This window comes from Octopus sinensis, linkage group LG19 (genome assembly GCF_006345805.1).
Source record: "Octopus sinensis linkage group LG19, ASM634580v1, whole genome shotgun sequence".
Taxonomy (NCBI): Eukaryota; Metazoa; Mollusca; class Cephalopoda; order Octopoda; family Octopodidae; genus Octopus; species Octopus sinensis.
Window position 1 is genome coordinate 24,986,912 of NC_043015.1, and position 17,500 is coordinate 25,004,411.

The window sequence follows — 17,500 nt, forward strand, 5'->3', positions numbered from 1 at the left end:
TGCTAATGATTCTGCCAACTCACTACCTTTAATAATACCAACAATAATAATAATAACGAGAATACTAAAAATGAACCCAACTGCTCTCAAAAATTAAGTGAAAAAACTGGAAAAAATAAATCAGAATCCTTGTTCAGCACCAGATCGATCCCAAAATTTAATCAGTTTGTGGCAGTCATGAGCCCAAACATCCCTGAAAGTTTCATCTGAATCCATCCTATGGTTCTTGAGATATCTTGTCCATGGACAAACAAATAAACAAACATGACTGAAAACAATACCTCTGCCTTAGCGAAGGCAGGGGTAATAATAATAATAAATAATCCCTTCTGCTATTAGCACAAGGGATGAAAGTTTAAGGGGACAGGTGAGTCAATTAGATTGACCCCAGTATTTGAGCAGTGAGTTATTAAACCTGAAAGAAAGTTAAAGTTGACTTTGGTGGCATTTGAACTAAGAATGTGTGGAACAAACACCACAAGGAATTTTTTTCAATTTATTAGCCTACCACCTTTAAAAATAGTAACAACGATAATAATAAGGTTATTTGAGAATGATCCCTTGCTTACCTTCTCCCTAAGAAGTGTAGAGAATTGTTTTAACTGCTATGTCACAGATATTGAGAAGGGCATCATCACTGTGAGAAGAGCATTGTCACCCATGTCAATAGTTTTCCTTTTCCTTTCTTTTCCTGTTTCCTTTTTTCTTCTTTCACATAACTTGTAAATGAACAGTCTAGTGTTTAGTTTAATGCCCTACCAATGTATACAGAGAAGTTCTTTGTCCTTGGTGTCGGGAAGACACTTACCAAGAAATGGAAACAAATTTGAAAGAATAAGAAATATCCTTTATAATAATCATCATCATCATCATCATCATCATCATCGTTTAACGTCCGTTCTCCATGCTAGTATGGGTTGGACAGTTCAACCGGGGATCTGGGAAGCCAGGAGGCTGCACCAGGCTCCAGTCTTATCTGGCAGTGTTTCTACAGCTAGATGCCCTTCCTAACGTCAACCACTCCGTGAGTGTAGTGGGTGCTTTTTAAGTGCCACCTGCACAGGTGCCAGGCGAGGCTGGCAACGGCCACGGTCGGAATGGTGCATTTTACGTGCCACCGGCACAGAAGCCAGTCGAGGCTGCGCTGGCATCGGCCGTGATTCGGATAGTGGTTTTTACGTACCACCAGTCCAGGGGTCCTGGCAACTGCCGGGTGCCAGTCATAGGATTGGTTCAATTTCGATTCCGATTTCAATTTCACTTGCCCCAACAGGTCTTCACAAGCAGAGAAGTTCTTTGTCATGGGTGCCTGTCGTCGGATGAGGTTCGATTTCGACTACGCTTGCCTCAACAGGTCTTTGTGTGTCCAAGGGAGGAAAGACATGCATAAGTGGGCTGGATTCACTTGTCCTGCCTGATCTTCTCCCGTACAGCATATTTCCAAAGGTCTCGGTCGCTGGTCATTGCCTCAGTGATGCCTAAAGTTCAATGGTCGTGCTTCACCACCTCGTCCCAGGTTTTCCTGGGTCTACCTCTTCCACGGGTTCCCTCAACTGCTAGGGATTGGCACTTTTTCACAAACCTATCTTCATCCATTCTCACCACATGACCATACCAACGCAATCGTCTCTCTTGCACACCACAGCTGATGCTTCTTAGGTCCAACATTTCTCTCAAGGTAATAACACTCTGTCGAGTATGCACACTGACATTACACATCCGTCGGAGCATACTGGTTTCATTCCTCACGAGCTTACGCATGTCCTCAGCAGTCATGGCCCATGTCTCACTGCCATGTAGCATGGCTGTTCGTACACATGCATCATACAGTCTGCCTTTTATTCTGAGCAAGAGGCCTTTAGTCACCAGCAGAGGTAAGAGCTCCCTGAACTTTGCCCAGGCTATTCTTACTCTAGCAGTTACACTTTCAGCACCCCCACCCCCACTACTGATTTGGTCACCTAGATAACAGAAGCTATCAACTACTTCTAGTTTTTCCCCCTGGAAGGTGACGGAAGTTGTTTTCTGCAGATTTTCAGAGTTTATTGCTCCTAAGCTTCTGCCACATACAAAAACTATCTTCCCAGTTAGCCTTCCTTTGACATTGCTGCACCTCTTATATGTCCATAGCTTACACTGGGTACATCTTATAGTGTTTCTACCTACACCTTTTCTACAGATCGAGCAGGGCCATCTTCCTGAAGGCATTTGTGGATTGTCTACCTTCCTACTTATTAGTACTTTGGTTTTAGCTAGGTTGACTCTAAGGCCCCTCGATTCTAATCCCTCCTTCCACACCTGGAACTTCTCCTCCAGTTCTGATAGTGACTCAGCAATTAGAGCAAGGTCGTCAGCATAGAGGAGCTCCCAGGGGCATCCTGTCTTGAATTCCTCCGTAATTGCCTGGAGGACTATGATAAATAGGAGGGGGCTGAGGACTAAACCCTGGTGGACCCCAACCTCTACCTTGAATTCTTCTGTGTACATGTTGCCAACCCTAACCTTACTTACAGCATCCTTGTACATTGCTTGCACAGCTCTCACCAGCCATTCATCTATCCCTAGTTTCCTCATTGACCACTAGATAAGGGATCGGGGGACCCTGTCAAAGGCTTTCTCCATGTCAACGAAAGCCAGGTACAGGGGCTTATCTTTGGCTAGGTATTTCTTCTGCAGCTGTCTCACCAGAAATATGGCATCAGTGGTGCTTTTCCCTGGCATGAAACCAAACTGCATCTTGTCCAAGTTGACTCTCTCCCTAATCAGTTGGGCTATGACCCTCCCCATAACCTTCATTACCTGATCCAACAGCTTGATACCTCTGTAATTATTTGTATCTAGGGCATCTCCTTTACCTTTGTAGCAGTTGACTATTATGCTGCTACACCAGTCATTTGGTATGACTCCTTCGTGTATCACCTGGTTAACTATACAGGTGACTAGGTTATAGCCAACACTGCCAGATATTTTGAGCATCTCTGCAGTAATTCCTGATGGGCCTGGGGCTTTCCCTGTCTTCATGCTTCTAATTGCCTTAACTACCAAAGAATTGTCAACTCGGATGGCTGGTCCCTCTGCTGGGTTGACATTCGGCAGACTCTCTTTATCCCATTCATTTTATAATAATAATAATCCTTTCTACTAAAGGCACAAGGCCTGAAATTTTGGAAGAAAGGTCTAGTTGATTACATCAAACCCAGTATTTCACTGGCACTTAATTTTTCGACCTCCAAAAGGATGAAAGTCAAAGTCAACCTCGGTGGAATTTGAACTCAGAACGTAGTGACAGGTGAAATACTGCCAAACATTTCACCCAACGTGCTAATGATTCTGCTAGCTCGCAAGCTTTTTTAGTGATAAAGAAAATAAAAATAATAGAGTTACATAACTTAAATTAATATATTTAAAGCGTATCTTAAACTTGAAATCATAAATCATCCATCCAAATTCTTTAATTTTCTATTAGACAGCTAAATTATTTTTGCCAATCATTTCTAAGATTAAGTTTTGCAAAAGAAAAAAATATCTTCATTAAGACTTTATTATCTGAACAACAAGCTGTCATTGAATTTGCCTTATTTTAATTTTAATATGTAATAACCACCACTAAAGTGATGACCCGTCTATTAATTAGATATTGCTGTTAAGAAAATTAGCTGAAGATAATAATTGTAGTAGTAGTAGAAGTGGTGGTGTTGGCAGTGGTGGTGGATGGTGGCAGTGGCAGCGGCAGCAGCAGCAGCAGTAGTAGTAGTAGTAGTAGTAGTATCATCATCATCAATATCGTTTGATGCAATGCTTTAATATTTCCTTTTCGGTCTTTTCTTTCACCTTCTCCATATTAACTTGTTTTACAAATTGAATTGGCAATTAATTCACTTTTACCTTTATCTCATTTATTTCCATTTTACCAGGCTTCCAAAGGTTGGATTAATTTTACATCTTTTTCCACTTGCTGCCCCAATTGTAATTGTAGTTATCATTTAAGCAACCCTCTCTTCACAGCTGGTTTTTTTTTTTATCAAATGCTTTGCTTTTAAAGCCTGTAGTAAATGAATTGAAGGCATATAACTTGGCACATTTTGTTGGTCCCAACAACCACATTTTTGGCTTCTTCGTTGCTTATGCACATCCTACTGCTAACCCTTAAAACTGGGGTTCTTGGATAGCAGGCTTAAACCATCACCCATTTCAACAGCAGCATCTGGCCCCTGAATGTTCCTTTCACAAGAATTGATGGTTATGTCTCTAGTTTGAGTTTTACTTGCTCTCTTCCTGTTTTGGAATCCCTTGGAAATACACTATAAGGACACTACTTTTCTCTTTGATTGAGCTACATAAAAATAAATCTGAAGCCACCAGTGTGGGCCTATTGTATTACTTAGAGACAGTAATACAATAGGCCCACACTGGTGGCTTCAGATTGTGAGGCAGCTCTGAGATTTGAAGTTATGTCCACTTTGTCAGAAGTGGAACACATTAACCTCTCAGACACTATATCTCTTCCTGATTTAAACTCTTATAAGACTTGGTATCTAAATACTACAACAAGAAATATATTAAACTTTACAAAAGAAATTAATTGTTAAATTGTACAAGTCGTTATTCTTCTGGTTGCAGATGTGGCCACATTATTGAGAATTTTTTTTACACTCCTGTATTTGAACTCACTACCTGAAAACTTTGTACAATTGAGATTTTAGTCCCGCATCAATTCACTCCACGTGAAATTTGATGAATGTAAACTTTGCTGGGAAACCATATGAATTTCTTATTGAGTAGCAGAGGCAATAATTAACCTAGTTTAACATCATAACATGACCCTTTGCCGTTTTTGGCACTGTCTACAATACCATAAACAATGTAATGAGATCCCTGGGCTTATTGATAATTTACTATTGTTAGGCTCTGGTTTTTACTTTAACAACAAATTCTGATTTGTTGTTAAAGTAAAAACCAGAGCCTAACAATAGTAAATTATCAATAAGCCCAGGGATCTCATTACATTGTTTATGGTATTGTAGACAGTGCCAAAAACGGCAAAGGGTCATGTTATGATGTTAAACTAGGTTAATTATTGCCTCTGCTACTCAATAAGAAATTCAGATATGATTCCGTCCACCTCACTTCCCCTTTTCCTGTCAGTTTTGACATGTCTGCATTGTCAAACACTTCACCAGTGTTACACATCTCAAAGTCATAAAATGGTAAAATAGAAACATCATAAAATGTAAGACACTAAGACCAGTACAGCCATCATCGTCATAAGTGGTATATAGTAGTTGTTGTATTGGGTATACTGTCACACCCAATGCCACCAAATTTCAAGCAGAGGTATAACAAAAGTTTCCAACTAAGATTTGTGATTTGCCCTTTCTGATGAGTTTGCAGCACACTCCTAGCACATCCCAAATATACAGCCCTGAATGTCATTGCTTTAACATCCACATTTCAATGCTTGCATGGGTCAGACATAAGTTACTGAGACAGATATTCTTTGGCCATATGTGCTCCCTCCCATCAAGCTTTACTTGTTTCCTAGCAAAGAAATATTTCCATGAGGGTGGGCATGTTTTTCGTGGAAGACAAGAAATGAATAGCATTGCATATATGATGTTGGTGCTTCTTTATAACTACCATATGAAGTCAAGGCAAGAACATCACACACAGATATATATTATATATGTGTATACACACACATGTATATATATATATATATATATATATATATATAGGAAAGAGAGACAGACAGACAGACAGACAGACAAACACATGAATAGAGATAGATAGATAGATAGATAGATAGATAGATAATCAATGAGATTCTTTCAGTTTCCATTTTCCAAACTCACTCACTCTTGGTTGGTCCAAGATTATAGTAGAAATGTAGAAGTTATTTTTCCAAGTTGCTCAAAACCACACAGTCAGAAAATAAGCTTTGTAGGTACAGTGGTGCCTGTCCATCATAAAGAAATACACCTGAGAATACAATCAGGGAACTAACCTTTAATCTATTTAGTTGTCCTTCCAGCATTTTATGAGTTGACTTTTTTTCTTCAAGTGCTTCAGTAAGAGACTTGATATCAGCTTTCTTTTGATTAAGATCATCCAAATCAACCTCCCCCTCCATGCTGGCAATCCTTTTGTTCAAGCTATCAATAGCTAAATCCTGCAAAGAAATAAAAACACACCATATATTGCAATTATAGTTTAATAAATGATAAGATGTTTAACAAAATGGTTTTCTCATTCTGTAATAATGTAAAAACATTTCTGGAAAAGGAAAGGAAAAACAATGCTTACTCTCTTTTACTCTCTTTTACTTGTTTCAGTCATTTGACTGTGGCCATGCTAGAGCACTGCCTTTAATCGAGCAACTCGACCCCGGGATTTATTCTTTTGTAAGCCCAGTACTTATTCTATCGGTCTCTTTTGCCAAACCGCTAAGTAACGGGGACATAAACACACCAGCATCGGTTGTCAAGCAATGCTAGGGGGACAAACACAGACACACAAACACACACACGCATATATATATATACATATATATGATGGGCTTCTTTCAGTTTCCATCTACCAAATCCACTCACAAGGCTTTGGTCGGCTCGAGGCTATAGTAGAAGACACTTGCCCAAGGTGCCACGCAGTGGGACTGAACCCGGAACCATGTGGTTCCTGTGGCTATACAGCCACTCCTGCGAGGATATTGAAAATCTTGCCCTTCATTAAACTATATCAGATTTATAATTGGTTTTATGTGGCCAAATTTGACTCTTGGTTGCATTATACAAAATAATAACGTCCACAAAGTATTCTTAACATGTTATAGAATTTGTGGGATTGTCTTTTATAATTTAATTTCAGAGTTATCTTAAGAGGATTAATCCAAATTCTATTGAAAACATCACCAAGAAAATAAATAATGATCAAAGGGAAACCATTCAATGAAATGATACTATAGATTCTCTTGCTAATAGACAAACAAATATGATAGCTAGAAAAAATAGTGACTATTATGAAAACAATAATAATAAAGATAATCAAATAAAACAGAAAGCAAGCAAAAACATTATTAAATCTAATAACAAAAACATAGATAACTCTATACATGGAAAATGTTATTGTGCAAGGAGAATGTAATGCAAACTTAAAGATAACTGTAAATTAAGATGTACCATCTATAGATGAGTAGTCATAACTGATAGAAATAAATATTACTACATAGGCACTAGGCTCATGCTTTATAAAACAAAGAATAGCAAATGATGAAAGTGCGCTTAGAAATAATACTAGAAAATTTTCAGTGGATCTTAGTAAACTCATATCATTGCTGAAAGATGAAAATGTTAAATATTCATTAAAATGGTAAATTACTTGTACCGTGAAACCTTATAAGACTGGGGATAAAAGATGCAACTTGGGGCTGGAGGAATTGCACCAAATATTTGATTTGAAAAATAAATTAGTTAACACCAGACAAGAAAGAAGTTTTAATTGCTTACACAAACAACATTTTCTTTTTAAAAAATTTTTATAACAGAATGCGTTAATTTATATAAACCTTTTATATATAATTTAACCTAGAAACACTTTAAAACAATTAAAAAGTAATAAGTTAGAAGAATCTAAAATACAACTGACTACTTCCTTTTAATAATCACATGATTCTTACCAATTAGCAATTATTCAATTCTACTAACCTTCACACAATTCAAATAATATAATCAACTCTGAAATAAGCCTTGTAACTATAAAGTATGTAGAATAATTAAAAAATAAGTATTCTATAATCAACCAGTCACAGCCAGGGACAATTGCTGACCTCAACAACCACTGTTTCTGATGCTACTGAATTTCACCCAAACAGTTGAGAAAAACAGCTCATTGTGGAATGTTCAGAGTTTAACTCTCTACTACGAAGTCTAATTCGATCTAATTGAGGAGGAAAATTCCTCTTCAAACAATGCTATATTTATATGCCCAGAAGTGACCATACCAATAATGCATAAGTCACTGCATATGAATATGCAACAATATGCGATTGGTGCAATCAAAACAGGAGTTGGACTATCATACTAACTGGAAATAAACTTAAAAGTATGAATGTTCAAATTCTTCATTCTCCTTATTATCCATATTGTTACCAACACTCCAAGTAGTGAAGAAATAAATGGAATAGCAGATGAGAGCTAAAGGTAGATTACAAGAAAAGCACCATTGGAAGGAATCAGCTTTGGCATTTTACTCAGAGAAAGTTTGGTATCTGTGTAAATTTCATATCCTTCTGCTTGCTATATATGAAAATAAATATATATATATATATATATATATATATATATATATGATATGCATGTGTGTATGTGTGTACGTATGTATGTATATATATGTCAGGTCAATTTTGAGTGCTAGCAACTCCACCAAGCTTGCTTGGTGAGGAGGATGTTTATTGGACACCCTGAGGGATGAAAAACAAAACTCGTCAAAGGGCGAAGGAACTCTTGAAAGTCAACAGCCATCCAATAAATGTCTTAAGGCTGTATCATGCGCAGGGACATAGAAATAATCGGACTGAATACCCGATCGCGCGGTTAAGCCATTGGGAGTGAAGGACTCCTAGCCTTTGTTAGGGCATCCTTCTAGGAGAAGGTAACTCAGGTAACTGGGATAACTCCAACATAAAACCTGTGGCTCAGTAGTTACTGATGATGTTGACTTGTTCTTCTTTTCGGATTATGGCTGCTGTTGCTTAGTGAGTGGGATTGACTCAGTGCACAGCCTTTCCTCACTTTAAAAAAAATCTTCTTGCACAGGCATTGCACGATAACAACATTGATTAAGCTTCGTGCAATGGCCATACTCGATAACGAGGGGGCAACCACCATGTATGTATGTATATATGTAAGTATGTATAGGGACAATCACTGCTAGAATGCTTATGGTCCTGGGTCTAATAGAATATGATGTTAAATGAGAACAACAATAACAACACTACAAACAATATTACTACCCATAACAACGATAGTAGTAGCTTCAACCACAGTATATATGAGAAGCCATAAATATGTTTGATCTGTCTGTAGTTGACAGAGGAGTCACCTTGTTTATTTTAAGGAAAATAAACAAAATGTCCCTCTTTTTGTTGTCAGTATATATAGTAAAATTTAACAAGTTCTCATTATTGTCATTGTTCAGCTGCAAGTGAAGCTTAATCAGGAATCACTGAATGAAAAGATGTTTCAATTGTGACCCTCAGGCATTCATCATATATATGACTGTATTGTCCAATTAATAATTCTTTAGGATTTTTAATGATCTTATATTTCAAGAAAGATGCCCTTTTTCAAGATGGTAAGATTTGAAGAAATTTTGGCTGTTATTTTTACCTAACTGAATATCCACATGCAGTTTACCCCAGAAGACTGAATGCAATGAATTGTTGTCAGGAAAAAAGATCAGGGAATATTTGTAAAGAAATGGATCCTATTCTGATGATCTAAAACCAAAATGCAAGGAAAGATTCAGGTATAGTTTAAACCCCTTTAATCTGTACCACAATGCAAGCAAGGGATTTCAAAAATGATGGTAATGAAAATGAGACGACTTCAGTCCAATGCCTTTATCCTTGAATAATTCCATTTGCCAAAAAGCCTGCTATCAAGTCACAGAATCCACAAAAGGTATTATTCATGCCATTATCTAACGTTAACAGTCAATAATAGTTTTACAGCAATTTTATTTTGAGATTATGCCACAATAAGGATGAATACATAAGATGTAACTTTACTTTGGCCTAATCAAAGTCTCACACCTGTTTCTCTCAATGTTCACCTTTCTTAAGAAGAGAAATCACTTTCTTGGCTTTAATGATTAAAAATGTAACAACTCTGAACTAAAATAGATGAAGGATGTAAGAAGATTTTATATAAAATGAGTTTCTTTTTCATTGTGCTTTAGCCCTAAGTCAACCTTGATCAATAAAACTTATGATCAAAGGCTTCCCAAACATGACCAACCTGTCCTTTTAGGGACACAAAGGACTATATTAACACATGATCTTTCTTTGTTTAATTCTTTTGTTAGAATTTTTCTGTTGAAATGCACTGACTTTGTTTCAATCGATTTTAAAAATCATAACAAATTTAATAAAAGCAATATTGTCATTATTAATCTGATGTTTGGAATGTAAATTAATATGAAATTTTGATGGAGGAATTTAATTAAGATCACCTGAATACAGGATGTTTGCATCATAGAACTGGAGGCAGTCTTGGACAGGGTGGCATAATAATGTTAAAATGGAATAGTGTGATTTGAAGGAAATTAAGCTGCTGTTTCAAGTAATTTGATCAAGCATGGAGCAGTTATTCCATTTTCTTGATTTATATCTACATAGGCTCTTATTTCAGTTGTTGCTTTTGTTGCTTAGTCGCAGATCAGATCTATGACCAAAGGTGTTCTAGTTATCACTATCCTTTCATTTACTTTCGGTTATAATCTTTTTCCTAACACCTTACCAAATTTGCTTTCCTTCTTTTACACTGTTAAGCAGAGATTGAGGTGGATTGGAGGCAGAATTCACTTACTTCTCGTATGTTGAGTAACAGCTGTTAATGGGCTCTGACACAAGTGCCATGCTCTGACAATCATGGTACTTGTGGCAGCCGGTAGGCTATGGTGTTGCTGTTTATCTCTTGACCAACTTTGACCCCGTAGATACAAGATCTAATATATTTCTACTATGGCCATGTTGTCTGTTGCAGCAATCATAGAATGGTGTCTCTTGGACAAAATTTTTTAACCTTTTTCATATCAATGCACCAAAGATTACTCTTGGCTCTCTGATACAAATTCCATATCTAAATGAAACTCTTCCATTGCAAGTTCATGTTCATTTGTACTCCAAATACCTGCTTAATAAGGACAAAGTTATTATATTAAATTTTTCATAATTTTAAAAATGAATTGAGGCAGAAATATGCTAACAAAAGGATTAAATGTGTTCTTTATATTTTAATGGAGAATGGTTTACCATTTGGGAGAGCAGTGAGATGGAGTATCTGTTGGTTAGCAGTGGGTGCCATTTGGAGGAATAGTCTTTGTATTGGCACTGGAATTGGTATCAGTGACGATTATAGGTTTGATACTATTGTTATTTGGGAAGAAAGACACATGCACAGTTACACTCATACACGTGTGTGTGTGTGTGTGTGAGTGTGTTTGTTTGCATGTATATGTGTGTGTGCATGTATATGTGTGTGTGCATGTATATGTGTTTTCTTTGAAATATATGAGGTTGTGTCAACAAGATCCTGAACTAGTTCTGTAGTGTGCTAATAGATGGCAGCACATGGCTGTGTGTACAGTGAGAGCTAGCAGAGACTTTCGTGAGGAAGCATTCCAAGGGACATCACTGTGTTTACTCTGAAAATTGTGAAATTTGTGTTTTTGTAATCATGTGTGTCTGCTGTAGTTTGTGATTTTGTCATTCACAGGAACAAAGAGCCAACATTTTGTGTTAAACTTCAGAAGTCTGCTACAGAGACATTGAGCATGGTTTGGCAATTTTACAGCGATGGCACAATGGGTCATACACAATGTTTCGAGCAGCACTTCAAAAGTGGAAGAATGTCCCTGGAAGATGAGGAATGACCTGGAAGACCTTCCACAAGTGTCACCCTCAGAAATGTGGCATTAGGCATGGAGAATTCGTCCCCAAAGGGCCAGAGCATCAATTGAGAGTTCTACTGCAATGTTTTGAAGCTTTTGAGGGAGGACATTTGGTAAAAGTGTTTGGATTTGTGGAGCAGAAAGAATTGGATTCTTGATGATGACAACGCACCTTGACACTGAGCTTCCCTCACTCAGGAATTTCTTGCCAAAAATAACATTGCACATCATTTCCCCACCCACCCTATTCGCCAGTATTAGCACCGGCAGACTTCCATCTTTTCTCCAAGATGAAAAAGTAGCTCAAAGGTTGCTGTTGTTGAGATCAGAAGCAAATTGCAGGTCTGCGAGCAACTTTCAGTTTGGATTCCATAAGAGGCAGGAAAGCTGGGTCCAATGTATTGCTGTGCAAGGTGACTATTTCAAAAGGGATGATGTTAAAACTTAGGTAAATAAGTTATTCTTTAATAAAATATAATTTGTCTGGGAACTTTTTGATACCATCCTGTATTTTTTCATCATCCTTAAACACCCACTTTCATTACTGGTATGAGTTGGTTTGACAGGAGCTGACAATCCGGAGAGCTGTACTAGGCTCCAACTGTCCATTTTGGCATGGTTTTTATGACACGATGCCCTTCCTAATACCAACTACTTTACAGAGTGTACTGGGTGCTTGTTTTCATGGCACTAGCATGGTGCTTTTAAACCGGCACTGGAATGAATACGTTTTACACGGCACTAGCTAGGTATATATACACACACACACACAAACATATATATACACTCACAGTGGGTTTCCACACAGTATCAGATTCATTCAATAAGTATTGGTCGTCCCAGATCTATCATAGAAGACACTTTCCCAAAAGTCTCACTAAGTGGTATTGAACCTGACACCACATGGACATGATGTAAACTTCTTAATCACACATCCATGCCTGCTCCAGGTGGGAAAAATAAAGCAAAAATACTGAAACATTTACCTGTGTATAAAGAAGAGCTTCTTGCTTCAAAGCATCTTGGTCAAGTCTGTATATTTTATTTTCCATGTTACGGATTGCCACTCGAGAATTCTGCAATGGAACATTGAGAAATGGAATGTAATTTGGGAATATATTAATACTGAAAAAAATGCAGACTTCCAGACATAATAAATTCCGATTAGAATAAAACACAAATGTAAAAAAAAAACGTAAAAATGAAGAAAGTGAAGTAGCTTCAAATACATTTTTTATTCTTAATTGATTTTGTAATTAAAATTATGAAAACAAAAGAAAAAAAAAGATTGCTGAGCTTCCAGTCTGTGAGAAGCAAAATAACTAGTGCATATTTCAGTGTTAATTAAAGAAATAATGAATCTTTTTTTAAAAAAACTCAAATAAAAACAAATGAAAACATTAGAAAGTATAGAATTAAAAATAACAATTAGAACAATTTTTTAAGCTTTACCGTCATATTTGTTTTTGTCTTTTTTCTTCTGACGAATATGAGTTTGAAGGAGAAAAATATAGACCCAAGTTTATTTCTGTCTGAGAAAGTCCCAGATGAATTCTTCAGAACAAACAAATAGGGAAATGGGGTCAGAAGTTATTGTTACTGATAAGCCTCAGGTGATTTCTGATTCAGTAGAACCAGTATGAAAAAGATGGCCCAGTTCTGACCATCCCATTGACATTACATTATATCATAACATAACATACTCCTATATCATTCAATGTCTTTTTTCTTTCATATGTATAAAAGGATTTGTGGAATGCTTGGCTGCTTTTACTAGCACATAGAGCAATCTACTTCTTTGGCTTTTTGGAGAGGTACTCTACATCTAGTGCTATATTATTCAATGTGTATCTTTCATAGTTTGAGGCAGATTTGGCTGCTACTCCTACCATGTCAAGTAAATATATTAAAATTCATTCATTGACTCTCATAGGAACACACTGTATCTATGACAACAGTGCCCAATATGCCCTTCCCTTTCAAAGGAAAAGTCAGGCTCTAAAGAGACTATGCTGGTTATTCTAGCATGTCAAGTAATCACTACAGGATTCTTTCTTTATGCTTGTGAGAAGAAGTGTCAAGAAAGAACAAAGTTAGATTTCAGAGTGCTGGAATTTGCAAAATAGAAACTGGAAGATCACTTGTGACAAGAATCTATAAGGTGTACTTAAAAGAAAATAGCACCATGCATCATCAGTATAAATTACATGTGTCTAAGAAATACTTGAGTGAGACTGGAGGAATATTTGGCTATTACTTTCACCAGGTCACACTAGAGTGCAGAGGCTTTTCTTCATAAGAATCTGTCTGGTCTCAATTGCCAAGAATAAATAACGTTTCTCCTTTAAACAGTAGTGGAGTCTGTAAGCTGCAATGGCCACATAATACTTAAGAACTGTGAGTTCTATTTACCATTAGTCTTGAAGATATGATAAGAGAATTCTAGAACTAACACAATTCTACACTTAATTGTAATAAGTGGTGCTGCCTTCATATTTGCCGACACATGTTTATAGGTGAAGCTCTTTTTGTAATCCCAATTCTGGGTCCTGGTATCTTTCTTCTTGATTTCTTTATGTGTTATATTATTACGTGTGTGTGTGTGTACACACACACACACATACATACATACATACTTACATACATACATACATACATTACACACACACATATATATATATATATATATATATATATACACACACACCACACACACACACACACACACATATATACATAATATGCTTAAGAAGACCCATCAAGCTAAGCAAAATCGTAGTCATAGAGTGGTTGGTGTTAGGAAGGGCATCCAGCCATAGAAAGCAGGCCAGATGTGACTGGAGTCTGGTGCAACCCCTCAGCTTACCAGCCCTGGTCAAACCATCCAACCCACGTCAGCATGGATAACAGACATTAAAAGACAATGATGATGATATATCTATCTATATATAAATATATATCTATGTATGTATAGAAATGTGCCCCCCACCACATGTATATAATAATGTAATAGGATTGGTCGAGTGGTCACGATAATTCACAGTTGATTAGCCTCTAGCCTAAACATGGGTTGTACAGAAAATATAGACGATTTGATAATTGATCAATAGAGTTTATTAATGAATGCATCAAATACAGTTTGCTCCATATCAAGACCAGACAGAAAATTCTGAATTGATGACAGGTGCTCTACATCTCCATTTCAAAAGCAACACATGTTGCTAATGTAATAAACAAATCTAAAAACCATAGCGATAACAGAAGTCTTTGAGTCCTAAATTATTTTAAAAGCACATTGGGTGTATCTTACACAACATTACAAATGTCATGTAACTGTCTAGTATATTTTTTTTCTCGGGAAAATACTACATTTTAGTTGAAAATAGTCTGCTATAGAGGAAAATGAAAGATAGGCTCACAGAAAAAAAAAAAAAGATGAGAAGACTGGAAGTGGGAGTGGAGATCCATAAAATCCCAGGAGTGGCAACATAGAGAAGTCCAGAGTTTGTGGTATACTAGTTGATAAGATAGGTGAAAAATCTACCAGGGAACATCAGATTTAGAGAGAAGGAGAAGTGAAGCACCTGGCAAAATTTTCAGTCTCTACAAATAAATATGAAATGACAGGAAGTGATTAACTGGGTTTTAGGGTTTGTAGCATAGTATGGCATTGAGTAATTTGTGTGTGCATTATCTAATGAATTATTTAGTGAGAAAAATTGAAGTTCCTTAAGATGTTATTATTAAATACAAAAGAGGAGGGATTAACCAGAAATGTTGAATGGGTACTAGAGCGGTTGAAGCTTTTTGGCTGTTATTTCTAGTGGGTGAATGGCCTATTATGGCCGTTCCTTGATTGTGATGATATATATATATATATATATATAGATATATATATAAATGTGTGTGTGTGTAAAAGAAAACAGGAGCCTCTGTCCAAAAATTACTTAGTTACAGACTCCCCAGTTTGTTTTTTTCTCTCTACACTCTGTGGTCTTTCTAACTATGATGACCAGAGGAATCTTGGTTTACAATGCAAGAATTATTTTTAGATTATTGGTTTTGTATTTGAGAAGTGGAACTGGTAAATGCCATGTAGGAAATCATAAATTTAATGGTGTTGCAATATTTATTAAATCTTTCTATTCCTTTCGATATCTGGTTATATCGGTCAAGACAAGGTCTTCCAGTAACAAATTCTAGTCACTACGTATTTTGTTGATGCTTGGAGCTTTGTATATTAATTGGAACACTTAAGAAATAATGTATGGTAATGACATATTATTGATAAACTCTTGTGTTCTAAAGTTTCTGAAGCTTGCTTTCCCCAGCCATTATGTTCTAAGTCAAATTTATCTTTTTTTTCTTTTATTTTTCAGTTTTTACCCAAATCAAATGCTATATACATTTTAAAATATTTCTAGGTTCTTTGTCTTTTAAGAACTTTCTTAATCAAATGGCCAAACAAGCATACCAGTTTGGCAGGGTGGGAAAGGAAACGGTTCACTTCAGTTGTTGAATGGTAAACATTTTCTAGGTCTCTCAAAAATGAAATGCAAATTTGCCAGACTTTGGCAACATTCAAACTCATAATTTAAGAAATACAGCATGACATTTTAAAATAATAATAATAATAATAATAATAATAGTAATAATAATCCTTTCTACTAGAGTCACAAGGCCGAAAGTTTTGGGAGAGGGGACTATTTGATTGCATTGACCCCAGTGTTTCACTGGTACTTATTTTACTGACCCCAAAAGGATGGAAGGCGAAGTCAACCTTGGCAGAATTTGAACTCAGAATGTAAAGACAGCTGAAATGTTGCTTAGCATTTTAACTGGCAGCTAACGATTCTACCTGCTTACTACCTTAATGACATTGTAACAATAAAAATAATAATAATAATAACGATGATAATAATGTTTCCAATTTCAGCACAAGGTTTGCAATGCAAGGGCAGTGGGTTAGCTAATGACATCCCACTACTTGAATGGTGTTAAACTTTTAAAAGAATGAATGGTAAAAGTTGACTTTAAAAGGATTTGAACTTAGAATGCAAAGAGAATGAAAGAAATGCTACAAAGCATTTTGTCTGACATTTCATATCCTTAATAATAATAATTATTAATAATAATAATAATAATAATAATCCTTTCTACTAATGGCACAAAGCCTGAAATTTGAGAGGAGGGGGCTAGTCGACCGCACTGACCCCAGTATTTCACTGGTACTTAGTTTATCAACCCTGAATAGATGAAAGGTAGAGTCGACCTTGGCAGAACGTAAAGATGGATGAAATGCCATTAAGCATTTTGCCCAGCATGCTAACAATTCTGCCAGCTTACCAAATCCATCAACTCTACAAAGATGAAAGTCCAAATTGATCTCACCAGGATTTGAACTCAGAATGTAAAATGCCTGGTAAATTACAGCAAAGCATTTTGTCTACCATTCTAAGGATTCTGCTAATCCACAGTCCTAATATTTCTATTTCCAGGTGAGACATTTCAAAGGGAGGAGTTAAGTGATTGCATAGGTCAAACACATGACAAGCACTTTGTTTTATCCATCCACCTCTTCCATCCACTACTCCTGGGGAGTGGTGTTATAGGAGTAAACTCCTCAGGCCCCTCCTCCTCCTCTGTAGAGTCCTACCAGAAGCAGCTTTCATTACATTGTCCAGATGTATTCCTAGATGTGACCAACTATGACCATTATCCAACCATTCAAATCTTGACCTGCTCTGAAATTATGAAAGGCATGATGAACTTCGGTGGGATCTGAACTTAAAAGCTAAAGGTCCAAAGAAAAACTCAAGTGTATTTTGTCTGA

At 36.5% G+C, this 17,500-nt stretch overlaps 1 protein-coding gene across 1 annotated transcript in view; it reads right to left on the reverse strand.

Annotated features, from left to right (window-relative positions):
• Positions 1-17,500, reverse strand: part of LOC115222188 (coiled-coil domain-containing protein 39-like) — a 1,476,917-nt gene that overhangs the window by 906,145 nt on the left and 553,272 nt on the right. The window contains exons 10-11 of the mRNA XM_029792337.2: positions 12,654-12,743; positions 6,005-6,169 (exon numbers count right to left, since the gene is read on the reverse strand). Coding sequence (XP_029648197.1) covers positions 6,005-6,169; positions 12,654-12,743 — 255 coding nt within the window. The remainder of the gene's footprint in view (positions 1-6,004; positions 6,170-12,653; positions 12,744-17,500) is intronic.